At 30.4% G+C, this 17,414-nt stretch overlaps 1 protein-coding gene across 1 annotated transcript in view; it reads right to left on the reverse strand.

The window, feature by feature from the left end:
- Positions 1–17,414, reverse strand: part of LOC122720222 (neurexin-1) — a 420,486-nt gene that overhangs the window by 203,738 nt on the left and 199,334 nt on the right. The window contains exon 6 of the mRNA XM_043946779.1: positions 9,737–9,763. Coding sequence (XP_043802714.1) covers positions 9,737–9,763 — 27 coding nt within the window. The remainder of the gene's footprint in view (positions 1–9,736; positions 9,764–17,414) is intronic.

Consider the following 17,414-nt stretch of genomic DNA (forward strand, 5'->3'; position numbering starts at 1 on the left):
GCTAAAAGTAAATCATAGAATATAATCTGCATCCATAAATGTAAAAATGATTTACTATTAAATTTTTAAGTAAATTTATAAGAAAAAATTGATTATTTTCTGATAATAAATATATAGAAAATAATTTTTGTAAAATAGATTAAGTATATTTTTTAATATATATTTTTATCTCATCGTATCATTCATTTTCTTTTTTATATTTTCTTCCTTTATGATTAATCTCGTATTACATTAGAGAGAGATTCTCATATCGGTTTCTTTTCAAAGAATCTATCTTTGGGTTTTTTTTTTTTCTCTGAAGCGTTTGGCGAAAGAAATGTCAGCCGCAAGTGGAATTAATCGCGTTAAGTAATTTTCCAGGGCGTGGAGTCGTCGCCGCAGGATCGTAAGTCCGATTTCGTGGACTGCTGAATACGAATTTAGCGGACTCGAATGGAAACTGCGCCGATGGAAAACAGGTTGGAAGACAGGGTTGAGAGGAAGGGGTTGGAAACGTATGGGTTTGCGGACCAAGTAAATTACAGCGTTGGGCTTGCAGCGTGGCGCAGTTTACTTGTTTCATTAATTCTCCCTCTTTCCGCCTCGTGTTGCTGTTTTCCTTGCGTCCTTTATTCTTTTTTTCCACCCCCTTGTTTCTTTATTAGTTACGCTTTTCCCTTATTACCCTGTCGCCTTTTTACCGACCTCGTCTTTTTCTTTGTCTGTACAACTCCTCGTTTCTCTCTTCTCTTTCTTTCAGCTTGAACGCTCTTCGAGCTTCGTTTCTTTTTTCCTTTTTTTCTTGTTTTAATAGTTCTAGTTCCGTTCCTCGATGAGAAAATTTTACGGGAAACTCTTTTGAGATTTTTAGATTACCAACGAGTAAAGAAGTTAGAAAAATAGATTTGAAGTCAGATTCGAATGATAAATAAATGAAATATCGATTTTGATGAATATTTATAAAATTTACGTTATGGAAATTGTTTTCTTTTTTATGTCTTAATTTTAGTCATTTTAGTTATAATAAGTATATATGAGTATAATTAATTATAATTAATCATCAAATTATAAATTAATTTTTGTTTATTCAAATCTGATTATAATTTAAATTTCATTGCATGTCAATTAATTTTTACAATTGCACGATAATAAATCTAAATAATTACAAAATGTATAACTATAATTCATAAATAAATTTTAAATAATGCATGTATAATTATATTGTATACTTATAAATATAAATAAATAAAAATAATTACAATTATATCCCAAAAACGATATAAATTTCAATACTTATCACTTATACATAAAAATAAATGTAATATTGCATCATTTTTCTCTTAAATTTTCGTTCAATATATATCTGTAATTTTCAACATACTTTCAATCGAGTTCCTTTTATTTTTGTTCATCCGCATGACCCATTCCTTTCCATTCGTGTCACTCATTTTCATGCTTCTGCGACACTCATGGATACCTTCCCTCCATTTCTATCCATCCCTTATTTATCTCCATTTTCCATTTCATCCACCAACGTGCCATCACTACAACGCCTCCTTCCCATTTCTCTTTCGTTCCACTTTAACTCGTTCGAGTCTTTCCCGCCTATCTCTTTCTCTATCCCACGGCTTGTTTTTCATTTCCAATTTCCAACTACATTTTCCATTATTTATCTCGATCACCTAATTCCCTCATCCCCTAAATCTGTTATTCTCTAATTTTCCAACGCTCTAAATCTCTCGTGTTTCGAGTATTTTTCCTGATTCTTTTTATGTCGTAGCATCATGTACTACTTCCTTTTACCGTCATTTTTCTCCTTTATATTTTACTTTTCGAAAAGAAAGTCTTAAGAAAGTCTCGGTATTCCAGAAATTTTTATCGATGTTTCCTAATTTCTTTATTTTTTAAATAAATCTGTCAGTTTCTTCACAATATTCATAACATTCGAAATTATTCTTTCCATCCTTTTTTCCCTTTTCCGTATTTTATTTTCCTCAATTCAATATTTGTATCGTACTTTTATTCTAGAATTTTCTCCACCATTCGTTATGCTACATTTCTTTTCTTATTATTCTTCCACGTTTCTTTTTCTCAACTCTCGTTTTCTTGTTTCGCCGTATCCAGACGTTCTTATCCCCTAACTTCATTACCCTCCTATTGTCAAACTTTTCCATTCTGTAATCCTTCGACCCCCTTTAGTTTTATCACATTCAATCTTGTCGTCGCCTCTATCTGTCATTCCTTAACTGTCTTATCCTCTATCACCTAGTCCAGTTTTTCATCCCTTTCTGCTAACCAGTCCCTAACTTCCTTATCCTCTTATCCTTTAATCCTGTCACCCTTTGGCTGTTTCATTTTTTTTTAATCTTTTTATTTTGCTTATCCCTTATTCTATTCTTTTTATTTATTCTGAAATTTTCCAATTAATTCATTGAAACAAGCTTCATATTTTGAACTTTGAAATGAATTACAATTACAATTCTATTATTAAAATTGTTATATATGCATATATATATATTGCTCAAATTTTATATTCTAAATTGAGATATCTATTAATTAATTTCTAATTTACAAATGATTAACCAAACTTTTCAAGGAATACACGCATATTTGATTTTTCAAAACACTCCAAACAACCCTCCACCTCCATCATATTTCAATATCGTCAACAACCTTCCTTTTCGAGCGACACTGTCTCTCGTTTCGCCATCTCCCCGTCCCTTTCATCTCCTTTTCCTCCACCCCCCGTCTTTGTTAACGACGAGAAACGTTGCGGCCATCTTCGGTTCCGTGCGTTTCCGCTCGCGACCATATTGAACGCGCCGCTGGCCAGAAAAGCGGAGCAGAAATTCGCGAGCTCTGCCCAGACGAGATTTCTCGCCACGAAGAGAGAGAGAGAGAGAGAGAGAGAGAGAGAGCTCTCCTCTTCGTTCCAAAATGATTGTGCTCGCGGTCTGGGATTATTTGTTGCACCTCGAAACGACCACCGGTGAAAATACGCCGGAACCAGATTGTGCACGTGTGCGTAGAGACGGGTAAGCGGATGGGGCAACAACGAGGGAGGAAAGAATTCGAGCGAGGTGGAGAGAACTCTGCGTGCGCGGGTTGAGGATGGACGTGGTAGTTTTTAATCTTGGTAAGGTTTTCTTGTTGAAATTCTTTTAAATTTTAGATCGTTCCCGACGTTGATGAAAGTCTCTTAAAATTCCTCTCTGGTATTTCTTGATTGCATCTCCCCCCTCCTCTCGTTGTTATTGTTGTCGAGGGCTGTAATTAACTCACGCGTTTATTTCGTTATTTAAAAAAAATATTCGTTCTGGTGCGCGAGATTAAATTCGTCCATCCCCTTTCTCGTTAGATCCTTGTTTTTTTTTTTTTATGTTTATATCATCGTACTGTTTCGTGATTAGTATTATTACTTTTTTGTAACATTGATTGAGATGTAATTTCTCTTTATTTCTTGCTACTTTTATACGTGTATACCTTTAAATCTATGAAAATTTGTTCGATCAAAAAAAAGTTTATGTGTAATACAATTTCAATTTAATTTGCAATCAAAGGCAAAATTAATTTACTCGAATGTTTATAATTATTCGAAGTTTAAATGGTGTTTATTTTATTATATATTTCTCTCTCTGTAAAAGATGCATTTATAATTATGATCGTGTAAAAAAATACGCTTTATTCGTTAGGATCGTTCCAATTCTCCATGATTTGTATTTTAACGTATTTTAATTTTATACACGTGATTCTGATTCGAGCCTGATCTTCAGAATAGATGGAGATGATATCCTTCTGCGATAGAGATATCTAGCTATCACAATCACTGTTGTTGCGAGTTATGAATGGAGATCTTGCGTCGTAATAGTATTTTTACCATGGACATTCTTGTCTTGCATATCATTTATTAGAGTTCAGAATACATTTGAAAATTTGAGTATAAAATATATTTTTTCTTTCTATTTATATTCTATTTACATAATCTACAAAAATTCAACTTTTAAATTTTTAACAAAAAAAAACAACCATTCATTGAATGATTCATAGTTCCATTCTCTCTCATTATTTGTAATACCATAAATCAATTTTCAATTCTAACAATACTATTCTATTTTTCTTCTGACAAAGATTTATTATTGTCTCCAAATATAACAATCGAACGAAGAAAAAACCAGTTCCACGAGGAGGACACAAAATCCATCAATCCAAACTCCATTCGTTTCTTCGAATTAAATGGTAATCCTAAATTACCATTACCATTTATTCCATCCAAGAATACTTGTATCACACAGTGAATACAAGTGCCAACGCGTGCTCTCGTCTCATTTAATTCTTCCAAATCATTAATACACCGCGAAAACGGCGAAGGGATTAACGATGTAACCGGATTTCACGGTTTTAACGATCCCGACGTCGTCGTTCCGCGGTGGAAAAGCGATCGATCGGTGCTCATTACGCAATAAAGTTGTGACGGCACACTCGCAAAATGATCTATTCCCATGGCTCGTCTTTCCCCGGCTGAAAATCCACCTCTCCCCGCCATTTCCATCCTCCCCTCCCCTGGCTTTCTTCTCGAGAGCCTTCGTAGATCATGTCGCGCGAAAATAAATGATTTCCCCGTTTTTAACGAGATCGTAAATTACGGCGATGCTCCAAGTGTCTGGAAAGCGGCTCGCGAAAGAATCTTGGCGAGGAAAAAAGCGATGGAAAAATGGCGGGAGGAAGAAATGGTTGATGGTCCATCGGCCAACTTGTTCGAACGAAAAGTTAATGAAAATTAAAAATGGATTTGTTGAGTTTTGCGGAGGAAAAATGAGAAATTGTTTGAGAATATTTCGTGAAGAATCTTTTTGATTTTGTATCTTCTTTGATTATTGTTTTTTTTTTTTTCTTTAGAAAGATATTCAAAATATTCGTAAATATATATTGGTAAATATAATTTTATCATATCGTGTAAATGTTTATTGAAAAACGAGGGAAACAAAGTTAGAAAATCGAGAAGAGTTGTTTTTATTATTCGTAAAAGTCTGCAATTGAAATTCGAAAAAGCAGTCAAGTGCAGGCAAGGACTTGTCAAGATTCTTTTCCATTTCCTCAAGAACGATAGTTTGAACGATTTTCTTTGCCTTGAATTTTCGTTGAATTTTCGTGACGCGATTCATTCGAAATTGTCGAAAAATTGACGATTAATTTTTCTCGATTTTATTATTTTTAAACAATTAATTACATTTTAAGAATTCAAAACAACTTCAATGGAAGAATAATATAAACTCTTCGATTATTCATAAGCTTCGAAATATCGATACAAATGAATGAAATTTCCAAAGGAATGATACTTTCAACGAACAAAAGATTAATTTAATTAATCTCAATTTAAAATACCAATAAATAAATTCCTATACAAATAGATATTTATTCCTTACTGACAAAAATAAAAGTTTATCCTCTACGAATAAAAACTTGATTTTATTTTCTAACTAGGAAAAGAAGAGAAGATCAATAGGAGTTATTTAAATATTTTTGAAAGAGAATCGTCATAAATAATCAGAGGCAAAAACAAAATTATATGAAAGATGGAAGCATTGGTCCACATATATTCCACATTTTCATCGCTCTTTTGTCCTCACGTCGGTTTCTGAACCATTTCCTCTCTTGTTTTCGACTTCTGGCCAAACACGGTTCAACGGAGAACCGATTTACATTTTGATTTAATTTATTCCATCGTAAACTCATACTGTTCGCCCCACACGTGTACGTGTATACACGCGCGCGCGCGCGCTCTTATCACACCAACAAGGCATCCACCCTTTTTGCGGTGAAATTAAAAACGTTTACCTAGTCGAAATTGAAAGCTTTCGTTCCAAAGAATACACACGGGCAAAGTTTGTGTACGCTTTTGTGTATGAGAGGAATAGACGATAAACTAATAAAATGAATTTGAGTAAAGATTTTGAAATACTACTGAAAGTTCGATTTTATGGAATTTTTATAGCGAGGATGTAAGGAAAATCGGATGAAATATTCTTTTTACCGATCTGTTGGTCTAACAATTGATGAAATTAATGTTTCGATCATTTTTCTATTCTTTTGAACACAATTTTATAACGATGCAAAATTTTAAAATTATAGAAAAATATTGCCATGAGAAAATTATATTCAAAAAACGAAGCAGAGGATAAATTTCATCCCCTCGAAGAAAATTTCTGTTCAAAAAATAATCAATCCATTTTTAAACTATTATTTTCTCTCATATATAGGAATTTTTATTTCGATTATTAAATGAATTTCTGGATAAGATAATATTCAAATAAAATATAGAAAGTTATTTTAAAGTTATTATACAAAATGTATAAATATATATCCGACTATTATTGTTATATCCTTGCTAAACTAAAATGAATAATAAATGTGCAAATAAAACGTTGAATTCGATTAATGAATAAAGAAATAAAGAATAAGGAATAAACAAATACTATAAATGAAAATAAAAAACGAAGGAATAAAATTTCATCCATTAAACTTTTTTAAATGAAAGTTTGAAGTATAAAAATAAGTATATTCCCACGAGAATATACTTTTTAGGAGAATTTTGCGCGAAACAATTCATCCACGTCAAATGAATGTCAAGTTGTGTCATGTTAATACGCGCAAATGTGTAAATTTAATTTTCACGAGTTACAAATACGTGGCGCACTAAATTAACCATTATGACATCGCATCACAAGCTTCTAACGCAAACTACACGAAAATTCGTTATCATTTTCGTTTACCTGTATAATATATATATAATATCTGTCACATTCAATTAATTTCTGTTGATTAAGATTGCTTATCGAAAAATATTACCCATTACAAATTTAAACATTTCTACGTGTTTGATCTACCCTCAAATATTCCTATTCAGAAATATTTATATTCTATATTCGTTTCGATCGATTTCCTTTGATAAAATAAACGAAACGAAGATTCGAAAATTATAGAATTATTATTATATATTAATTATTATTATTATTATTATTATATTATATTATATTATTATTATTATATTATTATTATTATATATTAGGAAATTTTAAACCTACATTCAATTATGGAAGGAAAATTTTGAATTTTATTACTTGATCAAACAACGAACGTAATTCGTACATTTTCTTTTTGATAAAATTATCAGCAAAATAAAATAGAAAATCATCGACACTATTCACAAATTTACTTTTCTAAATCTTTCAATCCAAATAGCTACTGAAATTGGAAGATGAATCCTTTCCAAAAAATAAACTGATTTTTTCAATCGAAGAACCAAATTTGCAAATATTTATTACATTTATTACATAAAATAAAAAGAACATAAATTTCAATTCTCATATCCTGTATTCTCAACTTAAATCGTACTCATTTTATTATATTCGAACCAATCGAAATAATTCTAAATAACTATTTGATTCTGCTATTATTATATTACGTTTATTTCACGGGACAGGATACATTCTCATTACGATATAATATCTCTTCGTACACGTTCATTCTCTCGAACATCTATGAAACGTGATTTATTTAAGGGCGGCGTCAAATCATGGACCGTCAAAAGGAGAAGGGGAGCGATGAAAGACGAGAGACGTTTCTACCTTGGCTGGCCCGAAAGCCAACGAGGAAAAGCAATTCCGTACGAGATCTTAAAAGCACGGCGAGATTTCCACGGCGAGGGGAGTTTCTTTGGGCACGGTCCAACTTCCGGCGAAAAATTAATAATGAAATACTATTGGATACGGTCAGGGTCGAGGCACTCTGGGGAAACTTCTCGGCTCGATTTAATAAATGATGACCATTTTTAGCCAGATTCGCGCCACGTAGTTCCGTTCTGTCTCTTCCCGCGATTCATCTTCCGCTCCAGGTAGCGCGCTTCCTGTTACGTATTTTTATCAAGGAGAGAAAAGATTTCTACCGAAGTTGTTTCATAAATTTGAATCTCTTCCTTTCCATTTCTTCTCTTCTCCCTCCTTTGTTTCAATAAAGTAAAATCGTCGTGAAAATTTGAAAGAGAAAAGAAAAGGAGGGAAGGTTTAATTCGCGAGAGAACGATTTTAAAGATTTAAGTAAATTAAGCGATGATCGAAATTAATGGAGGCTGGGGGATCAGATTTTCGCGTCTTTCCAGATCTCGTCGATATACATCGAAGCGATACACAATGAAGACATTGTCTGTAATCGTAAATGCTCGTGAATGCAACGTTTGAATCGTGAATTCAAGCCCTGATGCAATCTCACGAGCAGCGAACCGTGTATTTTCTCCGACTAATCTGATCATTTCGTCACTATCAGTTTCCATTGTATATTCTCGAATATTATCTTGGAAACTAGCATAGAATTCCAGTGGATAGTTGATGTTTGATGTAAAGCATACTTATCTACTTTAACTGGTATTCTAATGTTCCTGTGGAATCGAACTTTAAATTCGTAAAATTTATTTTTTTTATCTCATATAAAATATTTCATCATCATTTGTAGAAATTTTAAATATTTAAACAGTATAAATCATTTAAATTAGATAAAAAGTACTTTTTTAGAATAAATAACATTGATTTATGTGAAAATTAGTACTTAAATATTGATGCAAATATTGAAATATTTTTATGAAATTAATATTTTATTAAATTAATCAAATTTCTGCATTGAATGCACAAATATTGATGCACTGTAAATAAATATATATATATAATAAAAATTTAAATTAGTTCAATTTGAATATAAAGTGCATCAAGACTTTTATGATCAATTATATGTAACAATTTGATATTTTTTAATCCATACACTTTGCAAGAAGACAAGCAGCATTTCTCGAAGAGAGATTAGGGGAGGAAAAAATACATCTATCTAGAGACATACACAATAGTCATTTCATTTTCTCTTCTTGGAGAGAAATCCTGTTAAGATAAGAGAGATCAAGGATCGGGTTATTGCTCAAAGGAAACCGAACGATTTAATGGCATCGTCTGGGTTCTCATCATCTGGCTCCAGGCACCAAAGGTATCGTTTTTATCGACGTTTCGGGAAAATATGTCAAACCGATATTCCAAACTACGTAGAAACCGATGCTTTTAACTCTCGATTAATTTTTAAATTTATGTCAAGACACCGAGGAGGTTGCGATCGATCAACCCCGTGGTCGAAAGCTTTCATTCAACGTACTCTTTCTCTCTCTCTCTCTCTCTCGTATTTACGATTACCAGATCGTGAATTAATGAAAACACACGAATCTCATCATTTTATGCATTTCTTCCACTCGCTAAATCTGGATATAGATGTAATTAAATACATGTGCAAATTACACGACGTGATATTCGTTCATTTACGAATTTCTAGAATGATATAATTATTATAATTGGATGAAAATGATTTTATAAATAAAATTAATGATACGACGAGAATATATATTTTTTTCTATTATTTTCAATTTCAAATGAAAATGCGTATCTCTTATTATAATTTTTATAGCAACAATTTACAGAAGGAAATTTTTCGAGAAGTTGATAGAAATTATTTAAATAATTAACTATGAAATATTCGTTCTACCAGTGTATATGATTGTTATCTAGAAAGGATAAAAAATAATTGAACAAAAATAGTAATTTCCTCGCGATACTATTATACTATAGTTTTCTATAATTGTACTTCAGATACCACGCATATCACATTTTGCAAATTAAATTAAAAAGAAAAATCAATATCCAATAAATTGACAAACGAGTTAGTTACTCACCCTGCAAAAGCTGGTGATGGAGGATATCTGAAATAAAAAACAGAAAAGATTGATTAATTTCTTGGAATTCAATAGTACAAAGATAAATACATGATCGATTCAATCGTTTATCTTATGCCAGATTCTAATATTATGAAGTTAAAGTATCTCTTAAACTATTGATCTTCTGGTTGTATAAATTAATTTGCTATTTATGAATTTAAAGAGAAATGCATTTCTTGTATAAATTTACTCTTTTTGCAATTCGTTTTTACGTTTTGAAATAATGGAATTAAATTCAATACGTCAGCTATAACAATTATTTAAATACGGCGAATAAATCGAAAGAAAATTAATGAAAAATTAATAATTTTAATTAATAGAGGATAATAAGTTAAGCTAGATAATCGGGAATAATCGAGATCTTAAATAGTCATAATTGATCGACCGAGGTTCCATTATTAATTCACCATTATATTTATCAAAGATTAAAATATTCGTGGAATATCTTTAAAGGTTCTAGAATCCAAAATAAATGTATTTCCATCTTCATAGCTAGCTCGTTCTATCTTCAACTCTCTTCACTTAATACAAACTTAAATTGCACGTAACTTAATAATTAAACCTCAATCAACATTTATCACCAAGTTCTATTTTTCTTTTAGATTCTTTTAGAATCAATTTATCTAAATGTGTCCAACGAATATATAAATATCAGTATTTACAATTATTATATATTTATATGAATTTTAATTCAGATTTTAAGATTCGTTCAACAATTTTGCAACATCCCTTATATTTCGATTCGACAAAAAAGGGAGTATTGAAATTCAAAGGTCATTCTCTTGCAGACGCATCGACGAAGATAGCTTTCGAGAATCCGATCGTGGGAAGCTACGAAAAAGTTTCGTGATTATCATAAGAAGTTTTGCGATGTTGGAACGGTTCTCGACATGCTCGAAAGAGAGAGAGAGAGAGAGAGAGAGAGAGAGAGAGAGAAAAAACGGAAGGACATTTTACGTATTCCTCGACGTTGCGATGGCCGAACTTCTGTGTACACCGGAATTAGATACCCAGGCTGAGTTGTCTTCGAGCTTCCACATCGTGCTTTCTGTTAATGGCCGCGCTTTTTTACATTCACCGCGATTCCCTGTTTTGTAACTTTCGTCCATGATTTCCGGACGGAAGGTGGGATGGGGGAAAATGGAGGGCGGCTTCAAAATTGTTCCGTCTCTTTGGTTCAGCTGGAATTTTTTTATCGTTCGAAAAATATAAAATTGATAAAAGTATGGGGTGATGTATCGATAATGGAATAATTTTTGGTCGATTTAACGTGGCAAATATTTCTGTGATTTGGGATAGGAGAAAGATATTTATATTGTTAAATGATAATTTAAAGAATTTATTTGTTTTTGTTTTTTAATTCGAAGTTGGGATTTTTAAAAAGAAATAATTTCTTTAATTCGTTTGTTTAATTTGTTTTGATTAGTATAGTTTGAAAGTATTTATACTATTATAATGTAAAAATATTTAAATTACTATATTTATTGGTAATATTTTCATGTATCAGATATAAAAATATGATAGTAAAAAATAAAAATATAATAAAAAAATACTTCAAAATATATAATATATTACAATAGGACGTATTTATCTTTTATAATAAAAATAAAAATATTTAAAATATTTGATATATTTTCATGGAATCGCTGTTTAATATTCTTTCAAATATCTCGAATAATTTTCTTTATTTTTTTCTCAATTTTCTATGATATAGAAATTTATTGATTGAAAAATAAAAATTAATGAATGAAATATTCATAAAAATAGCTTTTAAAGAATTGTGGCAAAAAAATAATATAATTTACATATTTATCTTAATAAATTGGTACTAGTACTCGTTGACCCAATTTTCATATAATAACGTTTCCTCTTGAAACGAATTGTCCTCGTTTCAGCACAAAATCTTTTTCTTTTGCAATCGTAAAAAATAAGAAACATTGAGCCAGTTCGTTGAATATTAATGTAAGAAGTAAAATTTATTAGATTAAATATAAAAAAGAAATTTTGGTTAATATTGACCAATTTTTTCTGCGATAAATTAAAAGAAAAACAGTGTAAAAACACGAAATAGTAACAATAACTAAATAATACTCTTCTACTCGGTTTCTTTTTCCTTTTGTTTTGTTTTAATGTTTTATTTTAAATGTTTTATTTTATCGCTAAAATGACTTTATTTTAAATTTAAAGAAAGTGGAAAATTTTGTTTTATTCTTTTTATTTTCACGCTTTTAGTCACTTAGTTTTCTAGTTTAAATTTACAAATTTTAAGTTTTTTTCCTTTTTTCTTGCAATTTCTTCTACGACAAAAGAGTTCTATTTTCACAAATATACTTCGTCCTTCTATCTTTGTATCTTGAATTTATTCGTTCGAATTTATGCTATTGCTGTAAGAAAATAAATGTTATCAAAAAAGAAAAAAGAAACTTAAAAAGAGAAATAGATATATCTTTCCAACTTCATTTACAATCCTGTATATCGGATATTTATCTCATATCAGATAATCAAAGACTAGAACATAAATAAAAAGATATACAAAGATTAAAATATTCAAGAATATATCGTCCCTCTTTAATCAAAATGTCACGATGTATAACATTGTTTACACAATGCATAATTATTTTTTGAATATTCATCAAATTGTTTCAATTTTATCATCTCTTTGTTGTCTTATAAGAATTAAGAATTATAAGAATAAATAAAATAAACTATTAACACATAATTTTTAATCCAAATGATTAGAAAGTTAATCAAACAGAAAAATCATTGCCAATATCAACAAATGTCAATTATTGCGTATTAAAAATTTAAACTTTTTAAAAGAAAAAGAAATTAATTATACATCTCATTGACTTATTGTTAACGCGAAAAATTTTCGAGCTAAAAAAATTTCAGCTTCGAGCAACTTATGTGATTTTCTTACACATATACATCGAATAGAATTTGATATGGCGTAACACTAACATCACGATAAGATATTGTCGACTCTCGACTTGGCAACCCCATTGTTCACTCCTGATCGGTTATCCGCTTCGCTGGTTTGCGATTAAATTCGCTGATGAAGTCGCTGCGATGAAGTTCGATCAAATTCATTACGTTTTGGCAAAGGGATTTTCGTTAAAATGTGGAATTCTAGGAATACAAGAGAAATTTTCACTGGCAAGTTTTAATAAGAAGGTTCTATCTTTATTTTTATTCTCTTCGAGAAAATGAAGTTGATATTATATTATGTTATATGATCGATGATTCAATTATATTTAAGTAATAAATTCTGTTGAAATAGAATTTTACTTTTTTCTTTTATAAATTGAATATTGTATGTGCAATCGTATTATTTTTTTTTTTTTTTAGTATATATATATTAATTGTAACAAATTATAACAAACTCAAATAAATTATGATAAATAGAAATCAGAAAATAATTTAAATAAATGAATAATTAAAATTGTTTTTTTTTTATCATATGTGAATTTGTAAGAACTATTCGTTACATTTCAAATATTTTTAGCACATTTATGGATTCTAGGTATACGTGATAATGTACGTGATGTTTGACATTAATTGATCAAATATCATTACCTGATATGAATATCGGTAATCGTATACTAATTTCGTTGATTTATTACATTTACAAACATTATAGCATAACGTAATTGTATATTCATCAATATTTTATCGTTATATGTAATTAATCATTATTGATACATATGCAATAGTAAATTACAGCTTATGTACAAAGACATATAGTTAGTTTAATTATATCAGATGATAATTCGCGATTTCAATAAGAGATTAAAGTCAGATTTTCCTGTTAATATTCTTTAATTAGATTATTTCAATATATATCTAACTAATACATTTTTAATTTAATAGATATTTTATAAGAAACATAAAGAGATTTAATTTTAATTCTCGTTAAATTAAACATTAATTGAAGAACTTTTACAAGAAAAGTAAAAGAAAAATTCAAGTAATCATTTAGAATTATTATTCCAAATAAAACTATTTCCTTAAAATACAATCATATTAACCTTAAATACCAATACCCTCATGATCCAAAAATCCTCAATTCCTAACAAATTTCTCGTCACTCAATAAAAAAAAAAAAAAGAAAAGAAAACTTCGTTCAAAACCAATCTTGAGATCGTCTCATATTCTTCCATCCCCAAAAAATACCCTTTGATACTCAAGTTACAAGTTAAAGCCTCGCCATGAGAAAGATTGTGCCATCTCTCGCGTGTCCAAGCGAGTATGGTTCCATCGTGAATGCCAATCTCTCTCTTTTTCTCTCTCTCTCTCTCTCTCTCTCTCTCTCTCTCTCTCCGTTTCTCCCGCCACCTTCTTTACATCGAAGGAAAAGCGCGGCGACCGGAAGCAACGACTCAGAGCCACGCTCAGTGACACATTCATCCGAACGGAGACCGGAAAGGGATATTTCGTGTGTATATCCTGTCGACCAAGCTCGGCCAGCTATAAATCAACGAAAGGCGAATCGGTTTCAACTTATGCATCGATACAGACCCCTCGTCGCCGCCGAGGAAACTTGGAAATGCCTTGAATTTTCGTATCGAATTGTGCCATCTCCGCTCGGTTTCACCCGAAGGGGGATGGGCAGATGAAAATCCATACCCAAGCGAAATACCCTTGCGCGCCGCATTTGCTACGCTCCAAGGGCTTTTTCTCGTTCGAGTAATTATGTTGAGAACGTATGTATGGAGGAGAAACTTGGAGGAAGGAAAAACAGTGGAGGAAAGCAGCGAAATTCTCGATCGAAATCGAGAAGAATAAAAAAATAAAGGGATATTCGCTTGGATATCGATTTAAATTGAAGAAATTTTTGCATTGATTCTTCTTTTTCCTTTTTTTTTTTGTTTTATATATTTGGGTAAAGGAACTTATTTCTGAATTTTTTGAGGTTTTTACGAGTACGCGCTAAAATGTATTCTATTATTTAAAAGCGTGCAAATGCATTTTTTCCCAATGGGTTTTGAATTTTGAGGATTACGTAATGTAATATAAGAGACAATCTTTTCCAATTTTAACTCGCAAAATATAAAAATAGAAAAGAAGTTTTTAAGTTGTTTCCAATATAAATAAAATATTTATCCCCTGAAATATATTTCTCGATAATTCTTGATTCCATTTTTAGCCTACACAAAATTTCACAATAATAAAAACCAAACCTTGTGAATATATTTTGAAAAGAGATACTTATCCAAATACTCTCCACACATCTTCCAAGTTTCGTAATCTTCTCCATCAAACATATATCGAAAAAACTTCCTTAATCCATCTACTACAACGCATCGTAAACAATTACAAAATAAATCAACAAACCAACTCGCTCGATGAACGAAGAATAACCCAGAAGAAAGCAACGTATCCATTCCCAACGTATCCTCGATCCTATTCTCTCTGAAAACAATCTCCGAAGACAAACGAGAAGACGCGCCTTCACGCTTCGCCTGCGAGTGACACGCGCGTGCCCCTACCTCCACCCCCTACCTCGAGCGCTGTTCTCACCTTTAACGAGTACAGCTTGTCTCGAATTCACCTGCAACAGTGGTGGTGGGGGTGTCTAGACACCCAATCTCTCTGTCGCGCGTCGTGCGACTGCATTAGCCCGGAGCGGAAACTGTAGCCACCTGGGGCGTACACACGCGATCGACGGCTAAGATTCGGGCGGGTTTTCCTCGTGGGGAAAGGATGAATGCCAAGGATCGCCGTTTCAGCGAAGGAAACTTGCTGAAACTTCGTTCCTCGTACGAAAAAAAAAAAAGAAGGGGGACGAGATTATCGATACGGCGGAGAAAAGAAATTGGGGTGGTTTTAACGAGGGAGGATAAAAGGGGGAGAGAATGTTGAGAGAGATTGAACTCTTGTCTGTCTTGCGTCGAAAGTGAAAATTGGTTGGACGTATTTTGATGACGGTGGTATATGATTGGAGGTATTCTGGAAGATTTAGTGAGATTAATGAGAATAGTTTTATTTTATTTTGGATTTGTGGAGAGTCGTAGAAAAGAAAAATAGAAAAGAAAAATTATTGGCGAGAATTTAAAAAAAGTGGAGGATAGTTGGAAAAGTAGTAAATTTATAGAATTATAATTAGAAATACAAAAGTTTTTTTATGGATGAAAGTAAAGATCATTTTTTGAATTAGTTAACACTCTTGTGTCGATACTCAGATATTTGTGTACGTATGAATTATTTTTATTGTAAATAAAACATAAAAAAAGAGTATATTTTTAGTGAATCATATTATTAATTAATATCAACTTATTATTATCAATAATATTCTCTCTAATCTTCATATTATTCAATTATACTTCAATTTAAAAGAAAATTTAAATTTTATTATTTTTCTTTTTATCAAAAGATTATCAAATCTAGTCAAATCACCAATATTTATTATTGTTACTAATTTACGTTCCAAGATCAGAATTTTAGAATGAAAAAATTATTGAAATCATAAACTGAATGATACCTTGAAAATATTGAATGCTAATATGAGGATTAATTTCAAGAGAATAATAGAAATATAAATAATTTCCTTACAACAATTTTATTATAATAATAAATGATTTGTCTAATAATTGGATTATGAATCTATTTGAAATCTGATTGTTAATTTTTCTTTACAAATGATTTTATGACAGAAAGAAATTTTCTGCATACATCTCTGTATATGTTTCATAAAAGCGAAAAAATACATTTTTTCTGTTACATAAATGTATTTTGGTTACAAGTTTATTGTCGTGAATGGTATGTCAAAGAACAATCTTCATGAAAATGATACATTGTAAATTAAAATAAATCTCATTAGTATGCTATTTCTGCAGCGGAATTTCACTTGTTGACTTACTGGTGGAATAAATTATAATGCAATTTCCATAAAATTGTTCTTTTTGTATAATCAGTAAGGTGTTATTTAAAATATGCATTAATATGAAAAGCAAATTGACCCAGTTTCAAAAAAATGTACAATTTGTTTCTTACATTACATTATAATATCCATATTAAAATATAGACACTTATTCTTCTTTAAAAGTAACTTATTTACAACAAATATTATTGTATATTGTAATAATTTTTAACAAATTATTTCTCGATATATTGTAGAACATCTAAAATGTCAAAATATCCGAAAATTCTCTATTATATGATTGAATTTATGGATATTCAAATGATTTGGGAGACAAAGATTAAAATAAATTATTTAGTCTATAAATTATTTATCGTTACAGATATTGTTTTAATACAAATAACATGATAATTTAGTTTAAGAATGTTTATATGTTTATATGTAATTAAATAAAGCATGAATATTTCATTATTTTCACCTTTGAATAATATTTTCATTATGAACGTAATTTATGTTATAATTTTTAATTCGAAATTCTTTAATCGAAGTCTAATTAATTAATTTATTGATTTATTAAAATTCTAAAGCCAAACGATCGGAATTAGAAAAATAAAACTATTCAATAGAATTATAAAAATTGAATTTCTATATGAAAAATCGATATTTTATTGATGGGTATGTACGAATGAATATTTTTTAACATATCGATCATCAATCGAATATTTTTGAACACATTTCCAATTATACAAGAATTCTACCGATAAAATATCCATGCAT

The sequence above is a fragment of the Apis laboriosa genome, unplaced genomic scaffold (genome assembly GCF_014066325.1).
Source record: "Apis laboriosa isolate Shangri-la unplaced genomic scaffold, ASM1406632v1 scaffold122_cov146, whole genome shotgun sequence".
NCBI lineage: Eukaryota > Metazoa > Arthropoda > Insecta > Hymenoptera > Apidae > Apis > Apis laboriosa.